The sequence below is a fragment of the Xenopus laevis genome, chromosome 8S (genome assembly GCF_017654675.1).
Source record: "Xenopus laevis strain J_2021 chromosome 8S, Xenopus_laevis_v10.1, whole genome shotgun sequence".
Classification (NCBI taxonomy): Eukaryota; Metazoa; Chordata; class Amphibia; order Anura; family Pipidae; genus Xenopus; species Xenopus laevis.
In genome coordinates this window covers 44,774,271-44,793,691 of record NC_054386.1, presented here as the reverse complement: position 1 = coordinate 44,793,691, position 19,421 = coordinate 44,774,271, and the positions used below count along the sequence as shown (strand labels likewise).

The window sequence follows — 19,421 nt, the reverse complement described above, 5'->3', positions numbered from 1 at the left end:
GTTTGCAGAGTCAGCAGGCTGCAGTTTTGTTAAAGTGGACACCCATTTTGTTATTGTGATATTGAAGAGGGTTAAATCTGCCACATATATGAATGGTCACCTATTTCTGTAGCTCCTATGCTAAGATACAAGGCTGTTTATGAATTTTTGTGGATGCTCAAAGATAACTGCACAAAAAAGGGCTGGTCCAGGCCACACTTCCAGGTAGGTCATAGAAAAAGCCCCTTTTTAAAGTAGCACTGGTTATGTAATTTCAGATCTAATTCTACACTCTAACTCATTTATAAAGGTAACCATAGATGGAAAGCACTGTAATTATAACTGCTGCCTGATTACTACGTCAGACGTTAATTCCCAGCGCATACACTTATTAATCAAAATGTGAAGTTATGTCTTCATCATCATGAGCATTTCATAGGGAACTTTCGCTAGTGTTCATTTCTGCCTAGCGAAATTTCATTAATGTACTTACAATGTACAATGTACAATTTGAAAAGGGCAGGTACATATAGTTCATATATATGTCTTTATTAGTGATGTTGGGGAAATTGCTTGAAGTGGTCACTTATTAAAAAAGTCCAAGGAAGCAAAATAAAGGCAAAAGAGATCCTCTATTATCCTAGACATCAACCCACCCTAAAACAAATGTGGCATGACCTTCAAATTATTAAAAAAATATTTATTTAACGGTTACAACTTTTAAACATAATCCCACTTTAAAATATTAAAAAAACACCATTATTTTGTCTTTTTTATGAGGATGAGGATGTAGCTTCATCTTATCAGTTCGCCAGTTATAACCTGGTGAAGCAGACTCTGGTGAAAGGTGTTACGTACTGGAAAATTTGCACTTTAGTGAATTTGTAGAGTAACGATTGTTTGCCTGAGAAGAAATTTGCCTGGTGAAAGGGACCAAAACTTTGTTAGTGGTGAGCTCTTTCGCTAGTGAATAGTCCTCTATGCCTGTTGGTAAATTGGTGATGTCCCTCTGGATGGTCTTTCTGGCAAATTTTTGCTAGTGACGGCCACTTTGCCCTTTAGTAAATTTGCCCCCGTGAATGCCAAATGTTAGGCTATTTAGGATGTTTCTGTTTTCTTTATTTGGGGTGAGAAAAAGCCAACTTTTATGCCAGCCCTTCCCAGAACTAAAATAAAATCAAAGAAGCTGAAGAAGATGGCGATAAGTATCTTATACAGAATAACCCTAGGACAGTTTTTAGTGAACAGGAGCAGGCTTTATAATCAAATCACCAAAATTTTAGGCACTCCCCCCAGTTGTCTAACAACGAGATAGCTGCTGAAATTCCATACTGAAGAGTTGCAGGAAAAAAACTTAACATTTTAATAAAATAAATAAAAAACTAAATTAATATTTTCATAAAATAACACTGTCAACACCATACTAAAGGTTGATTTAGTATCATTTAGATTATCCTATTTTGTGGTGTTGCCCATTGCTGTTTGGCATGGGCTTGAATACAGTACAGCCAAAAAGTCTCTAGGGAATAGAGGAAACGAATCCAGCACAGCTGGGGTGTAAGCAAGTTACAGGGCAGCCACCATATTTATATCAGTGACAGTTGAGTCAGGCATGTCACGAAGAGGTGTCAGAACTCAGAGAAAGAAGGAGGGGAAGTGGGGCTGAAATCCAATCCACTGTACATCTAAAGAAGAGAGCATCTAAAGCAGGGAGTGAAGAAAAAGAAACACACACTTGGTAGCTAAAAAGAAAGTTCTATAGGAAACACGTATTGGGACTGCTTGCTGTTGGAAAGCTCTGGTAAGCCTATCTGAAGCACATCAGTCGCACATCACCAAGTCTTCTCCTGTCATGATTCAAGACCAGTATCTTATTGAATGTCCTATCAACTCTGATCATGATCAAAAATATTTGCAAAACCCTCCAAATACAACGGTCTACACTGAAGTGCCCCCCAGACAGGATACACGGGACCCTCGGGGTATCAACAAGCATCTGAAGGTACTACCACTTGTTAGGTGTATTAAAAGTGTCAGCATGTCCTACTGATTTATTTATTAAGAGTCAATCCATGTATTTTGCAGGGCAGTAAAGACAGGAACAGAATGAGAAAACTGGCAAAGTTATTTAGCAAGATTTAGGGTTTTGCAATCCTGAGAATTCAAACCATTCCAGCATTTACTTTTATAACTTTAGAAACAAAGAACTGATTTATCTTTCAAAATGGGAATGTCAAACCTGTTGGTCTCAATCTTTCATAAACTACGATTCCCAGCATTCCCCAAGGGAGCTATAGCACGGTTAGCACTGCTTAGAAACCACAAGTTGAACATATCTCTGCTTACTCTATCTGATAAAATGTAGCTCCTTTGTTGCTTTGTTGTATATTCTATTTAAATCAGTGTTTCCATTAATTGTATCATTCTGCAAATGCTGAGAACTCACATATTAACAGAATATATTCTGCATGGCTAGACATATTTCCATAGATATTTGTGTGTATTAGTGGAAGTTGCCACGCTGGTTACCATGGATTAAATGTCATCCATTGGCCACACTGTTATGGAAAATGTCAGCATTTCTTTGATTTACTGGACAAATCCTTTTGACTCTGGCAAATATTTTACATAGGAGCTAAGTTTCATTTATTTATTATTTAGCATTTACCATAATGGTTGGAGAAAACGCTACTACAGGTATGGGATCTGTTATCCAGAATGCTCAGGACCTGGGTTATTCTGGATAATGGATCTTTTCGTAATTTGGATCTTCATACCTTAAGTCTACTTTGAAATAATTTAAACATTAGACAAACCTATTAGGCTGATTTTGCTTCCAATAGGGATGAATTATATCTTAGTTATAAGAGTTATAAGAGTACAAGGTACTGTTTTATTATTGTAGAGAAAAAGGCAATCATTTTTTACATTTTTGATATTTTTTTTGGATAAAATGGAGTCTATTGGAGACAGCCATCTCGTAATTTGGATAACGGATACCATACCTGTACTATTCCTAAAATGTCTATTATGACAACAATATATAGTTTTTATCATAACAGGGGTTCTTATACTCTTATACTGACAGGTCGATTTCTCTGATGTACTGGCTGAACCAGCATCATTTCACAGTTTTGATAAGGTATGGACCTGGAGTGACATCCTGTTTGAATCATCGAAGTTGTGGTGCTACAGAATTATATCCCTGCTGTGTGCTGTGCCAGTGTCTCTGCTTTCTGGAATCCTTTTTGCACTCCTAGGCTGCCTACACATATGGTAAGCAAACTCACCTAAAAACTAGGGGTCTTTTATCATACCTTTAAGATACTGAACTATTAGGCTAAGTTTATAGTACAGTAGGTGTGTTTACACCACACCACAGGTATCTATTCTGTTTAGCTATTCCAAGACAGAAAAATATAAAGGGAAGAAGTTAAAAAAGTTTGAAAGGCACAGATTGTTCATTCCTCCTTTTGCTTATAATAAAAGGGCAGCTTTTGCTGTCCATTTCATGACAATTAATGTACTGTAGCTCCTGGTTGTTCCAGTAACTCCCTAAATGACCCCAGTTCAGTATTGCAAGGGTTGCTACCATTGTTTTTTTTATAAATAGAAAGATAGATAAATAGATACAAATGCACTACATGTGTGTGTGTGTGTGTGTGTGTGTGTGTATATATATATATATATATATATATATATATATATATATAAAATTCAAAGTGTATTCAAAACTGCATGAACAGCCAATGTTAAGTTTTGCTGTCCATTTCATGACAATTAATGTACTGTAGCTCCTGGTTGTTCCAGTAACTCCCTAAATGACCCCAGTTCAGTATTGCAAGGGTTGCTACCATTGTTTTTTTTATAAATAGAAAGATAGATAAATAGATACAAATGCACTACGTGTGTGTGTGTGTGTGTGTGTGTGTGTGTGTGTATATATATATATATATATATATATATATATATATATATATATATATATATATATATATATATATATATATATATATATATATATATAAAAATTCAAAGTGTATTCAAAACTGCATGAACAGCCAATGTTAAGTTTTGGTCAAGGCCCAGTGGGAGCTGAAATGTGTTGGCTGTTCATGCGGTTTTGAATACTTTTTGAATTTTTTGCAAATCATCCCAGTGTTGCTGGTCTTTATTTGAAGTATCTGGATAGTTTGCCATGAAACCAAAGCAAGTAATATAGTGGAGTGCTGCCCCTAAGTCATATAAATATATATATATATATATAAATATATATATATATATATATATATATATATATATATATATATATATATATATATATATATATGTATAATATATATATATCTAATATATATATATATATATATATATATATATATATATATATATATATATATATATATATATATATATATATATATATATATATATATATATATATATATATATATATATATATATATCTGTGAACTGTGTGTGGGGGTGATCCTAAGTTGTACTACTCACTCAGAATTTATCATTTATTTTATTTAAAAAAAAAACCATGACCAAACTCCCATGACCGTATTTATTAATAAAAAAACCCTGAATTATTTAGTTTGGGAAAAAACCCGATATGATCAAGCGGAAACCTGAATTTTTCCGGACTTTTCCCCCGAATCTATTGTTTCTTTTGGGTTTTTGCCTGAAAATCCTAAATCTTTCGGGCTAAACTCAGAGCAAACCACAGTATCTTCAGATTGATATTGGTGCCTCTCCCATTGACTTATACAGGACCTCAACAGGTCTGAGATGTCAGATTTTCGGATTTGGCTTTTTGCAGCATCGGGGTATAATAAATCTCTAAAAAAAATTTGTTTGTCTTTTTCATGGGAGTTTTTTCTATCCATCCTGCCTTTACATCTGCTTGAGGAAGTTATCTGCCTCTTGACAGGAATACTCATTTTAACTAAACTGTCCCCTGGTTTGCTATATGGGGCTAATTTAGGCATTGGATTCCTCCAGTATATTAGTACAGAACAAGTAGCATTTATTTCTAATCAATACAAAATGCTGAATGGTTGCCGTCAAAAAATAAGGAGATGCATCACTGAGCAGATTTGACTGCGTTTAGTATGCACCTGTATCAAAATTCTCAGGTATTACCGTGTAGCTTCCTGCCAAACTTATGGGCTGCATTTCTGCAGTCACTTCCTGTCTGACTGAATTTTTCTCTTTCTCTTTATGTACAAATATTGGGGTTTTATCGTTTATACCAGCTGGTCAACTCCAGATTGTGGGTTAGACCGAGTGCTGGCACAAGAGTGCTTCTAGCAGCTGGTCATCGCCACAGAGTGGGTTAGACCGAGCGCTGGTGATTTCTCTCTGTACCAGGGCTGTCAGGTATGATTTTCAAAACCAGCAAAAGTCAGCTACTAGCCAAGAGGCACTTCAAAAGTAGCCCAAAAATAGCACAATATGTGCAGTGAAAAAGTCTAAAAAATAAATATACTGTTTGTGAAAATACGCCTTTTTCAAATTTTCACTGTTTCACATATTTTTCCATTAAGCAAAATGGAACAGATTCGCCCATTACCAGGGGCTTAACTACAGAGGGGGCCCAGGAGGTACAGGGGCCCCATAAGATCCTAATACATTTACAATTTTAATAAATATAGGTAAAACAGGTCACCCTCCAGACATTTTGGTAGCCACCAGATTTTTGCCCCAAAATTGTCTGTTGCTCAAGTATTCATTTTGGGGTGTAGTTGTCCTTTAAGAGTGATGGGAGACTGGGGTACAGAGTCCAAAATCTGGTAACTCCAAACTCCTACACAAGTCAGCCCCATTGTATGCTGGGTATTGTAGTCTTACATTAAGCTTGGCAGTCAGCAAATTGTTAAACAAAAACTACATTACCCAACATGCATTGGGAGACACAGGTTTGGCACATTAGGGCAAGAAAAAACAAAGTACAAACCAGCCAAAGGCCCAAAAAGTAGCCCAAATTTGTACTTTGGCTAGTTTGTACTTTCAAACCCCACTTAGGCTTTAAATTAGTAGCCCTCTTTGACTGGAAAACTGCCGACCTGGCAACACTGCTCTGAACTTGTCTAACATTTATTTGTGCAATGAAAGAGGCACCACCCTTTACTACATCATCCTCCTGCAGTTCCTACTTGGCTCACAGGATATGCATCCTTTGTCATATTTTTATAGGTATGTTATATCACTAACAAATCGGCTTAGAAATTTCAACTTACATTACAGAGTATGGTGCACCCTCATTTGCAGCAGAATGGCCTTCTGAATAGTCCCTGAAACAAAATGGTTCAATTAAAGATTAATTTAATCATATGTTAAATGTCCCCTCTGTGTGTTTTTTTCATATTGTCCTTGTGTCTATTATTTCTTCCAGGTGTGCCATGCCATGTATACAACTTTGCAACATCTGCATGCCCCCTGTCCGGACCCTGTGGGCCAGCGTGTTGGACATATTTGTCGCTCCAATCTGTACCAGCATTGGTCGCTGCTGCAGTTCTATTTATGTTAATGTTGCCAAGCAAAGACCATAACAGGGTTAGGACTGGCTCCTCAACACATGGGACACAAGAAAAAAAATGAAAAGGAATAGCGCTGTCTGCATAACAATCCTTTTGCAGTCAGAAACAAAATAAAACATCCAAAAGTGATATACATATACGAGGGGCACAGGGGCGGTAGGCAACTTGCAGTGATCAGCTTTATTCATCCTAGTGTGTGTGGCACATTCATTCTTCATTCATATTTTATTATTTCACATTGTATGGACTTTATTGTATTATGTCACCCTTCAGCATTGACTTTTGTGTAATACATGCTCAGTGTTTTGCAAATATCTTTCTGGAATTTCTTGTGGTGTTGATAATTATGCCCATCTGGTATTATTTTGCTGCTAACTAATAAATAAAACGTTTACGAATCTTGATAATCTTTTAGTTTTGTGTAAACTACATTTGAGGTAAGAAACCTAAACTGACATGCCATGTGTTGCCACGGAAAAAGTGGGACAGCATAGATCAGTGAACTGCCTGGAGGAGTCAACAGAGATGGCACTGTAGCCCTTTAAGACCAATACTGTAGGCTGGTTCACCTTTTAACTTTTATGGGGGAATGTAATATTGGTCACTAACGCAAAAATCGTTTGCAATTCATTCACAATGCTATTAAATGTGAACAGAACAACTTTTCCTTTGTGAACACTTTGCCACTCACGCGAAAGTAGGATAGCGATTGTAGATTTTATAGTTTGAGATATTGCGCAGTGTATGTAACAAAACGTTGTAAAGGAAAAGTTGTTACGTTTTCTCCAAAAGTTTACGCCCCCTTCAAGCAGATTTTAAAGGTTTGCAATGTGTAATTAGGAGCCTTATTTGTAAAAGTCCAAATTTTACTGATTATTTTAATCAAAAAAAGTCAGACCAAACTAGAATATTTATTGATAAAAAAATCACGATTTAATCGGAGCATGGACAACCTCGAAAAGACCAAATTTTTGCCTGTAAAATCTGCAAAATGTCAGATTTTCGTCTTAATTCAAGCACAGACCACATAAACTTCCAAATAAGTCTCTCCCATTGACTTATATACAGCCTCGGCAGGTCTGAGATGCCAGATTTTCAGATTCAGACTTTTTCCTTCCTCGAGGTATAATACATGTTAACAGTGACGGAACTAGGTGGGGGCGGGCAGTGTAAAATGCACAGATAAAAATTGAAAACCAACTGTGAATTGTCTCTACTTCATACTAAAAGTTCATTTAAGGTGAACAAACCCTAAAGGACTAAAAATTGCAGCACGGTAGAATGCCAGAATTGCAGACTTACACTAAGGGGCCAATTTACTAACAATCACATTTATATTTTTTTTTCCACAAATCTCAAAAAAGTTGCTGTTTTTCTATATTTCTTAACAGCGCTAAAAAATTTGATCTTATTGGACCATTTTATCACATTCTGACTTTTAGGGGCCGATTCATCAAGCTCGAGTGAAGGATTCGAAGTAAAAAAACTTCGAATTTCGAAGTGTTTTTTGGGCTACTTCGACCATCGAATGGGCTACTTCGACCTTCGACTACGACTACGACTTCGAATCGAAGGATTCGAACTAAAAATCGTTCGACCATTCGACCATTCGATAGTCGAAGTACTGTCTCTTTAAAAAAAAACTTCGACCCCCTAGTTCGGCAGCTAAAAGCTACCGAAGTCAATGTTAGCCTATGGGGAAGGTCCCCATAGGCTTGCCTAAGTTTTTTTGATCGAAGGATATTCCTTCGATCGTTGGATTTAATCGTTCGATCGAAGGAATAATCCTTCGATCGTACGATCGCAGAATTTGCGCTAAATCCTTCGACTTCGATATTCGAAGTCGAAGGATTTCAATTCCTAGTCGAATATCGAGGGTTAATTAACCCTCGATATTCGACCCTTGATGAATCGGCCCCTTAGGGGCCGATTCATCAAGCTCGAATGAAGGATTCGAAGTAAAAAAACTTCGAATTTCGAAGTGTTTTTTGGGCTACTTCGACCATCGAATGGGCTACTTCGACCTTCGACTACGACTTCGAATCGAAGGATTCGAACTAAAAATCGTTTGACTATTCGACCATTCGATAGTCGAAGTACTGTCTCTTTAAAAAAAACTTCGACCCCCTAGTTCGGCAGCTAAAAGCTACCGAAGTCAATGTTAGCCTATGGGGAAGGTCCCCATAGGCTTGCCTAAGTTTTTTTGATCGAAGGATATTCCTTCGATCGTTGGATTTAAATCCTTTGAATCGTTCGATCGAAGGAATAATCCTTCGATCGTACGATCGCAGAATTTGCGCTAAATCCTTCGACTTCGATATTCGAAGTCGAAGGATTTCAATTCCTAGTCGAATATCGAGGGTTAATTAACCCTCGATATTCGACCCTTGATGAATCGGCCCCTTAGAGTTTTTTTGGGGGGGAGGGAGTTCATTATTAATTGCCTGAAAAACCTTAAATTGTTAGAGGTTTTATAAGTATTCGTATTATATTAAGATAGTTCCGCTTTTTTTTGCTTGTGCATTTTAAATTTGGAATGAATTTCATGACATTTGTCATTTCAGAGAAAGTAAAACCACTAAAATGAGACTGTTGATCAATAAGCATCCACATTTGCAAATAACAAGCATTTGTAGGCAAAGGAGAGAATTATGGCTCATTAATCCTTTTCCATCCCCATAGAAGTAGGTGGCTAAATTGCACTGAACATTTAATTTAACATTTGCTTGAAACTCTCACATGGTTTAAATAGATATACAGGTTAGGGGCCTGTTATCCTGAATGTTCAGGACATGTGGGTTTTCCAATGTGGTTAGACAGATCTTTTGGTAATTTGGATATCGAAATAAATTTTCAGTATTAAACCCATTAATTAAACGTAATAAGATGGTTTTGTCTTTAATAAAGATTAATTATATCTTTCAATTGCAATTAAATGTATGCATGTTAAATGAAGACCACAATATTTTGTATGGTTTGTATTTGTGGTAAACAAAAATTGTACCATACTCAGCTAGATTTCTTGTGACACCCTAGCAAAAAGTTCTCTGTTGCCAATGAGGACACTGAAATATTCTTCTGCTAGAAACCAAGCCCAAAACAGAAATTTCACATGGGGGCGAAGAATTCAAATAACTTCACAGGAGGCATTGGAGAGAGGGCAAGGCTCACATTTCATGAAGTGCTACTAGAGCTAAATTAAGATAAGTGAGAACAGTCCCAGTGAAAGGGCAAGGCACATACAGCCTAGTGTGTGTGGGGGTGAGGCAGAAAGCAATCTTGAGGCAGAAAGCAATCTTTAGCCCAAACCTCTACTGCACAGCTTGGACTTGTCATAGTTTTTCTGCAAAAACATGTACTACAGAGATAATGGGAAACTATAAGCTATCTGTAACTGTGTTTAATGCTTGGGGGGCAGGTAAACGGCTGGTTAGCCAGAAACTGCTGTAGGATATATGGTGGCTGCTGGGGTGATGGGTATTGTAGTTTAAGATCTGCTGGAGGGACTTTGTGACCAAATTACCAAGGCCACTGGGCAGAATATAGGGGTGGCCATGTGATCTGTTTAAAAAAGGGAGCATGTGTATTTTTTTATGACCAGTTTTTACAAAAATATTTTACCACTAACAGATGTAAAAAGACAATGGTAATCACCATTAACTAAAAGTAGTGCATATATGCAATATGAACATGGGCAGAGACCACCTTACCACCCTGGGTTGTGCTTAGGGAAAGGCTTTTGAGGGAGGTGCTTCTGTATATTACCAGCCAACTGCTCTGCTTTGCACAGTAGTTCAGGCAGCATCAGGACAGTTCGAGAGCCAGGACAAGGGTGATACAGGCATATTACCAGGACATGGCACAAATCCAACAACCAGAACCAGCAAAGCAGGACAAATCAAACACGGAGGCATTAACTAAAGAGATAGACCTGGTGCAAAGGGACCCCAAGAAGATCAACCAGGAGGTGGTACAAGTGAGTATGGGGTTTGAGTTTTACTCATTGCCAAGGCAAATACCTATGTAATTTAACCATTATTTGTACATTTTTATAAATGAAATTATGTGTTTTTGGCTCTGTACAATCTTTGGGGGAGAAAATACAATCTGACATAAAATCAAAACAATTACAAATCATGAGATAAGTATAAATCAAGACATAAGGTCAGAGGAAGAGCTTATAATCTAGGGGTTTTGCCATACATGATACAGTTATGTATTTGTGGTAATGTTGCACAGTAGTCAAGGGTTATGCTAGACATACTATGCTATAATATCTTTAAGTGGTCAGTGCTAAATGAATACCAAGAAATAAATATAACTAATACACTGAATTAGTAGTAGATAAATCTTTAAATGGAACACTGCTGACTTTAGGAGTTAGGAAGGAGATAAAGCACAATATAGATATGGGATCCCTTTCCTGGAAGCACATATCGAGGAAGTTTACAAGAAGGCAATCTGCCATAGAATATTTTAAGCAAATCATTCTAATTTTTAAAAATAATTAGCTTTTTCTCTGTAATAATAAACAGTATGTAGCTGCAAAAAATCATGTCGGTAGCAAATCGATTCCATTGGGTTCATATATAGTTTGAATCAATATTAACAGATTATGGTATGGTCATCAAAAATATGGAAAGTTCAGGAAATGCCAGTTCCCAAGTATTCTAGATAATAAATCCTATACTTCTATATGAATGTGGGGATATCTCAGAAGATAGAATGAGAGTTTACCAGCTTTCTTATTAGGCAGTTCAATAATTTTTTAAAAGAGTATAGAGCAGTATATTCAAAAGATGGCTGAGAATACTGTGGCTTGTAGTTTAGAAAGGAACACAAAGAAGGTCTAGACTACATCATGTATTCATATAGACAGGCACTATCTAAATATGAACAATGGCATGCCTGTGATGGGTATGTGATCGTTGTCAGAGTGGAGGGTATGGACCCTGGAGGTAATCAATGGTCTGAGTTAATCAATGAGCTACTGCATCCAAGGATTTTACAATTTGTATATACTTTTAAAAATGATGAACTTAGAGGGCTCTGAACAAAAAGTGTTTCACAAAAGGGGCATAAAGCCAAAAACTTTAAAAACTTGTGGAATAGGCTGATCCAGTTCAGTTATAACTGCATGTGTAAGCCATATAAATCATGTATGTTTTTTAGGCTTGTGTCAGATGTGTTAAGCATATTACATAGAAACTGTTACAGGCTAGGGAATTGTTACTCAAAGTACGTGGGACCTGGGGTTTTCCGGATAAGGTGTCTTCCGTAATTTGAAACTTTATACCTTAAGTCTGCTCAAATTTGTTTAAACATGAAATAAAGGCAATAGTGTTGTTTTTCCACCAAGAAGCATTAATGAATCTTAGTTTGGATCAAGTGCAAGGTACTGTTTTATTATTACAGAGAAAAAGGAGACATTTTTAATTTTTTAATTATTTATTGAAATAAACTCTATGGGAGGTGACCTTCCTGTAATTCTTAACTCTGGATAACAGGTTGCTGTATAATGGGTCCTATGCCTAAACTTTTGAGGCCCTAAATTGAATTTGCGATGGGGCCTAATAACATCTAGTTATGCAACAGGTTTGTATTTTTTTGTTTTGTAAGGATATGGGGGAAAAAGAAAAAAACTTAGCTCAGCCCCAAAACTCCGCACCTGTAAGTTGCACTGACTTGCAATTTAGTTTATGTTTGCAGAAGAGGTAAATTCCCAAGAGTTTTTGGTGCCGTACAAATACTTTGCTACTAAGCTGTAAGGCCCCACCCACTAACTAATTACTCGTTATAGTTTTATTTAGCCCCACCACTAACTCATTTCTCATTATAGCTTTATTTAGCCCAACCCACTAACTCATTACTCATTATAGCTTTATTTAGTCTAATACAGAATTATACAGAATTATGAAAGCAAGTTCCGATTGGTTACTAGCTGTTACTGAGTTGGGAAAAATGTTTTCCCTTTGTGCTAGAGGAGCATCTCATCCTGCTTGCCTAATATCCCATAGACAAAGTGCCTTTACAGAGAATATTATCACCACTGCTACTGCAGGTACCATCTCTTGTAGTCACTTCTCAGAAGCTATTACCCCACCACTACTATAGATAACATCCTGAGTTCTGTTCCTGTATGACTGATTATTCACTCACGTATTGCCGTTGGTTTTAATTTTATGTGTTTTTACTCCATTAGAAATAGTTGGGGGTCAACATTACCCCCTTTTCTCTGTACAGTACAGTAACAGAGGAAAAAGTACAGTATGCACTTGATGCACCACCGATCTGTGGCGCGATCTCTGGTGGGCCCTGAGGGGGGAGTGGGCCCTGGTGCAATTGCACCTCCTGCTCCCCCGGTAGTTAAGCCACTGCCTGCTCTACTAGGATACAGTTTTAGTCCCTTCCCTACTATACCTGCTATCTCACAGCCACAGTCCCTTCCCAGAGACTATTATCCCACTGACACTATAGGCACCATATCTCCCTACTATACCTGCTATTCTACAGCCACAGTCATTCCCAATGACTATTATCCCACTGCTACTATAGTGGCCATCTCTACTTACTATACCTGCTATCCCACAGCCATAGTCCCTTCCCAGAGACTATTATCCCACTGCTACGATAAGCACTCTCTCTCCTTACTATACCAGTTGTAGCCAGTACCATAACTAGAGAGGGGTGGGTCCTGGTGTGGGACATGCAGCCGGGCTCCCCCAAATCCCCTCCGTACCTGATTTTCCCACCCAGAATCAGCAGTGCGCGGGGGGCCCTGAGGGGGTGTGGGCCCTGGCCCAATCACACCCCCTGCTCCCCTGGTAGTTCCGCCACTGGTTGTAGCTAACATTTTCTGATACAGATTGTGTCTCAACCTGTTGTGGGAACCCTAGAATAAGTGTTGTAAGACCTGACAAAAGTCGCACTTGATCTTAACCCATCCACTCATAATTCCTGCAATTTTCAGGGTGGTCGTAGCTCTAGGGTTTCTCAGACTTAATTAAAGAGGCAGTATAACAAAATCATTTGCATTTGTTTTAGTGCAACTGCACTTATTGCTGTGTTTATAGATTACTATTAAGATCTGCAAAGGATAAAACATTTGTTCTAGTTGCCAAAAAGGCAAAATGCTGCTTAACTTAAAGGAACAGTAACACCAAAAAAATTAAAGTGGTTTAAAGTAATGAAAATATAATGTACTGTTGCCCTGTACTGGTAAAACTGATCTGTTTGCTTCAGAAACTCTACTGTAGTTTATATAAACAAGCTGCTGTGTAGCCATGGGGGCAGCCATTCAAGCACAGGCCTCAGTAGATAACAGATAACAATACTGAAGAATCCCATTGTATACTACAGAGATTATCTGTTATCTGCTGTGTATCCTGTGGCTTTTCTCCTTATTCATCTTTGAATGGCTGCCCCCATGGCTACACGGCAGCTTCTTTAATAAAATATTGTAGAGATTCTGATGCCAACATACCAGTTTTACCAGTGCAAAGCAACAGTACATTATATGTTAATTACTTTAAAAAACTTTAAATTTTTGGTGTTACTGTTGCTCTAACTTTGTTTGTCAATTATTCTCAACAGCTAAGGGAAAGCATGCACACTGCAAAACAAACCACCAAATAGAATATTATACCCTACTGCATATGCTGTGGTTGTTAGGGGGTGCTCTTATGACATTCTAATGATTCTGGGTTAAATGGTTCCTTTTGCACAGTTAAAGAAAATGTTATTCTAAGCAACTTTCCAATATGCATTATTTTCAATGGTTTCAATGGCAGCTGAACTTTTTATTCATATTAAAAGCTTCTCTGCACTCCTGACTGACTCCTGAACAATGTTGCAAGTCAGATGATTAAAGCTGATAAACACTGCTCCTGACTGCTATTTTCAAATAACTATTTCCAACTATCTTCCAACAACCTTACTGAATCCAATCAACTATTTGCTTTTACTATTCTAACTGAACTGCAACATTAAAAAGAAAGAAATGCTCTATTTACTTGGTGTTGCCAAAAGTTAGGCACCCCAAGTGCTTGTATCTACTTACCTTACACCCCAGGCCAGTGCTCCTATCAGCAGAAAACTGCACCAGCCCGGGGTTCTTCCAGCAAGCCATCTTCTTTCTATGCACATGGTTTGCATGTGCAATAGCACGAAAATCCAAACTTTAACAAAGTCGGCTATTTCATTCTACTGCGCATGCGTCTGCCCCAGGAAATTTGAAGAAAGAAGAAGGAAGCAAATCACTCTGTAGTCTTCGTGGAAGAACCCCGGGCCGGTGCAGTTTTTTCCTGATAGGAGCACCAGCCCGGGGTGTAAGGTAAGTATATTTAATCACTTGAGGTGCCTAACTTTTGGCACCCACCCCCAATTAAATTGGCCTTTCCTTCTCCTTTAAAGTCAGTTTTTCAAGGTTTCTATAGGTTATGAACTGGTGCAACTATTAATAGCTACTATATACATATGGTTTAAAATTTCTTTCATATAATAACCCTTCATTTCAAGTCCTTGACATGGAATAGAAAAGAAAAATAAATTGTATTTAGCCCTTTTCAATTGTATTTAGCCCTTTAAAAAAATGACTGTATTGGACAGACCCTTTCTTAAAATTCTCAGAGCTAAAATCTGCAAATCTCTGCACTTAGATCACAGTGAGATGCACAGCCGGATGGCAGCTTCTAAATACCAGCTGCAAAAATAGGCACTAGTCAGTGTAAAATTAACCTAGAATGAATGTCTATCCAAGCGTAGGCTGCTGTCACACATGCCTGAGCAGAAAAGACAGCTGGTGCTTGTGCCCCCCCCCACCTAATCCAGTAAATATACAGTGGGAATTAATGGTATCCCTCATAAAGGCATGATGGAAATTCCCTTATAAGAGCATCTGAGTGCTGGGATATCAAAGTCAGAACATTATAATTGCTGATGAACTACAATGTCCAGCATCCGCAGTTATTCATTTTCTGTTTCATATTAACAATCTTTTTGGACATGATTATACAGGAAGATCTATCAAACTAAACTCAGCCCTTTCATCTGACTTGATGCCAGAATTTGCTGAGGAATCTAGGAGAAGCAGGTCTACTAAGTTAGAGCTTCTGCCATTGATCCTTTTAAGGGGTGGTTCAAGTTAACTTTTTGTATGTTATAGAATGGCCAATTCAAAGCAACTTTTAGTTGGTCTTAAATTTTTAAATAGTTTTTTTTATTATTTGCTTTCCACCTCTGACTCTTTCCAGTTTTAAAATGGGTATCACTGACCACCACAACCAAAAAAACTATTGCTCTGTGGGAATACAATTCTAATGTTACTGTTTTTTTTATTATTTACCTTTTTATACAGGCCCTCTCCTATTCATATTCTTCTTTCTCATTGCCTGTTAGGGTAAATTGCACCTTACCAACCAGATAGCTGCTGAAGATCCTGACCGGAGTATAATAATAATAATAATATATAATAAATCCAAAACCATAAATTGTCTCAGAATAGCACTCTCTACATCATGTTAATTTAAAGGTGAACACAGCACTGAATACACCAATCTGATTGTAATGTAATTTTGCTCACACAACACACCTTTTATTGCATGTCCAGAAATCAAAATATGGCTGCTGTTCCAATAAGCATCCTTCTAAAATGTAAGTGCCCATTTTAATCTTTAATGTATCCAATGTGTATTTGATACTTGAAGACAAGGTATATTTCCCCTTTAATAAGGACTAACTTTCTTAAAAATAGAATATCTTTGAATATCTCAGAAACTAAAGGAGTCTGTTACTTTTGAATATTTTAGTTGCAATGCCCTGCTCAGAGAAAGTGCTACCCCACACATTGGAGAGCGGTTCATGAATGTGAGATGCACAAAAAGTAGCAGCACCTTTTCATTTACACTGTAGCTCTGTCTTTGCAGGTGGACTTTGAAGATGTGATTGCAGAGCCGGATGGCACTCACAGTTTTGATGGAGTGTGGAAGGCCAGCAGCTCTACCTTCACCGTGACCAAATACTGGTGCTACAGAGTGCTCTCTGCTATCTTTGGACTGCCTTTGGCACTGCTCTGGGGCTTTCTCTTCGCTTGCTTGTCTTTCTGCCAAATCTGGGCTGTGGTCCCTTGTGTTAAGAGCTATCTAATGGAAGTGCAATGCCTTGGACAGTTCTATGCCCTCTGTGTTCGCACCTTCTGTGACCCAATATTTGAGGCCATGGGAAAGGTTCTGGGTGGAATACGTGTAGCACTCAGAAAAGAAGCGTAAGAATAAACACATGTTCCTCTTTCTCCTGTGGAATACCCAATCAACTTCCTCCATTACTTTCAGAGCATCCATTGGTCTTATTGCTCTGCAGTGAGCTACAGAACTCTCTAAAACCATGTATTTTCACCTTAAAGTTATGGGCTACACATAAGGCTAAAGGAGACAATAACAAAAAATTCTCAGGCAAACATAGATAAAAACACATTTTTATTAGCATTGCTTTATAAGCACAAATAGCTGGAATTAAATGGGAACCAGAGCAGGGTGTAAAAATACTTTTCTGGTCCTCAAACATGAGGAGATAAACAATGAGGAGATATGGAGCAGGAAACCCATCTATGGCTCTCCAACTGCTGTCATGCCACATCTCCCATATTTTACCAGCTGCAAAGCCTTCTGGGAGTTTTAATTCTGTAACAGCTGGAGAGGCACAGGTTGCGTATTCCTGAGTTAGAGATTCCAAAAGTGCAATGCTAGAGTAGTAATGTACCACTTAGAATCTCCATGTGGGCAACCATATTTACAGCAGCGATATTTTAATTCCATTCTCACCCATCCTTTAAAAAAAACAAAAAACAAGACTGTCACAGTTTTCACGATCAGTGAAAAATAACAACAGATGATTGAAATATAAGGCTGTTCTCCTCTGTCACACACAAACCACACATGGCATTACTTATATACACATGCTGGGTGCCATCGCACTTTTAGCAAAAGATTCTGGGTTTCCTGGTGAGCGGTTACTGAGTGGCCAGGTCCAGTGTGGGCAGAATAAAGAACTGACAGCACAGCACTGAAAGGGAAAGGACTGGGCCAGCCGAACCACAGCAGTTTTGTTACAAAGTATTGGAGTCCAGGCAAAATGGACAACTAAATTTAAAAAAATGGGCTCTCAGTTGTCTTTTGTGCCATTCACATTGGGAACATCTGTTAACCCATACGCTGCCACAAGACCCTTGATCCCTGTGACAATGGGAAAAATAAAAAAAGCTGTTTACCTTGTTTGGTGTATCTTGCTGGTGATGTTGCAGTGACCAATTATGTGCAAATGTAGAATTACAAACAAATGGACTGATCCCTAACAGAAGGTAGATACGTACTAGATACATATAACCAGAACAGGTTTAGTCTATTTGCTATTTGGGGGGGTGTGTAGTAACCTAACTAAATGCTACATGAATTTGGTGCAGAATACTCTTCAAACTGAAAAGACATTGGGAGGCCCAATTGTTATTAATGCTGCCTACCATGCAATACAAAAATCCTTAGCAAATATTAACAAGCTTGTGCTGTTCTTCAGTGCTTAACAGTCCATTTAGCTCACACTAAACCGACTGACTGTTCCAATGGGCAAGACAACTTTGTATGTAACCAACAGCTCAGACTTTTCCTTCTAATAAAAATTGCATCATTTTAATATAGCAAAACTTCTCCCACACTTCTGATTTATTTTTAATGTTGGTAATAAGTCTAAGGAATGTATTGTATACGATTTTATATTGATTCTGAGGGTAGTTTTAGTCTACAGTTCTTATATATCTAACTTCTGGAATGTTTGGCAAAACTTGTGTCTTATAAGGTACTATAGTGGCTTTAAGGAACCATTTAAGTTCAACCACTTCTATAGAAGATACTTCTGCCTGTTTGTTTCTGGTGTTGACAGTAAGAGTCCAGTGCTGGCAAGTTTGGGGAAAGGATAAGGTAAGGAAGACCCTGCTGGCATTATAGCTGTGCTTATGTTTATGGCAATTGCACACACATTGATATATTAAAACAAATGTGCAAGATAGATTAAGGGAGTCTTGACCCCTTCTAAGGTAAACTCCATTCACCCTCAACAGGAAGAGCAAGCATCCTATGTGTATTACTTTTTTTTACGAGTTTGAGACACATGAATATGGCTGAACAATCTCTCCCACTGAGGAACCCGCTGGTCTGTACAATGCTTTCTTCCCACATTTACATATCAGTTACTGAAGTTCATCTCCGGGTCCCAAAAACAGTTCTTCCTGAAGCTGCTTTTTTCACTGCTGGGCTTCCACGTGACTGAACAGAGGAACTTTGTGCCAATTGTTTAATTTCCTGTGGTTTTCCTGCTTTAACAGGGTCCACAGGATCCTCTACATTCACCTGCTTTAGAGCAGTTTTTCCCAGCAGCTCTTTGAAGACGCTGTGCATGTTCTTTGTCACATCCTGCACATAAACAAAATTGTGAATTTTAATTTGGAAGCTAAATGATCCAGAAACTGCCTGTTAAGTCTTAGCAAGGTAAATTCAGAGTTGCAAAATTATTAAAAATAATAAAATGTTCATAATGCCATTTAATTAAAGTACAGTACATACTGTATAACATTGGGATATTCAGTTTGTCCCTTTGAAAGCTTCAAGCATTACCTTAACTTTCAATTGGGGGGGTTGAAAAAGGTATGGGACCTGTTATCCAGATGCTCATGACCTGGGGTTTTCAAGATAATGGATCTTTCCTCAATTTGCATACATTAAATAAACAAAAATGGCATGTATATCTGCTTTTATGAAAAAATTATATATATATATATATATATATATATATATATATATATATATATATATATATATATATATATATATATACTTGAAAATCATGTAAACA

The 19,421-nt window shown here is 37.6% G+C and overlaps 3 protein-coding genes across 6 annotated transcripts in view; 2 read left to right on the top strand and 1 right to left on the bottom strand.

Annotated features, from left to right (window-relative positions):
• Positions 1 to 1,610: 1,610 nt before the first annotated feature.
• On the top strand, positions 1,611 to 6,931 carry XB5932841.S (provisional ortholog of caveolin 2 S homeolog). The gene is made up of 3 exons (XM_018232902.2): positions 1,611 to 1,981; positions 3,068 to 3,255; positions 6,380 to 6,931. The coding sequence occupies exons 1-3, from the start codon at positions 1,832 to 1,834 to the stop codon at positions 6,534 to 6,536; spliced, it is 495 nt and encodes a 164-aa protein (XP_018088391.1). The 5' UTR covers positions 1,611 to 1,831; the 3' UTR covers positions 6,537 to 6,931.
• A 3,396-nt stretch (positions 6,932 to 10,327) lies between these two features.
• Positions 10,328 to 17,358, top strand: cav3.2.S (caveolin 3, gene 2 S homeolog). The gene is made up of 2 exons (NM_001086705.1): positions 10,328 to 10,500; positions 16,448 to 17,358. Exons 1-2 carry the CDS (start codon positions 10,381 to 10,383, stop codon positions 16,787 to 16,789), a joined length of 462 nt encoding a protein of 153 aa, NP_001080174.1. The 5' UTR covers positions 10,328 to 10,380; the 3' UTR covers positions 16,790 to 17,358.
• Positions 16,980 to 19,421, bottom strand: part of arhgap4.S (Rho GTPase activating protein 4 S homeolog) — an 87,872-nt gene continuing 85,430 nt past the window's right edge. For all 4 annotated transcript variants that reach the window (XM_041575218.1, XM_041575217.1, XM_041575220.1 and 1 more), the window contains exon 23: positions 16,980 to 18,982. In XM_041575218.1, the coding sequence (XP_041431152.1) occupies positions 18,770 to 18,982 (213 nt within the window). In that variant the 3' untranslated portion in view covers positions 16,980 to 18,769. The remainder of the gene's footprint in view (positions 18,983 to 19,421) is intronic.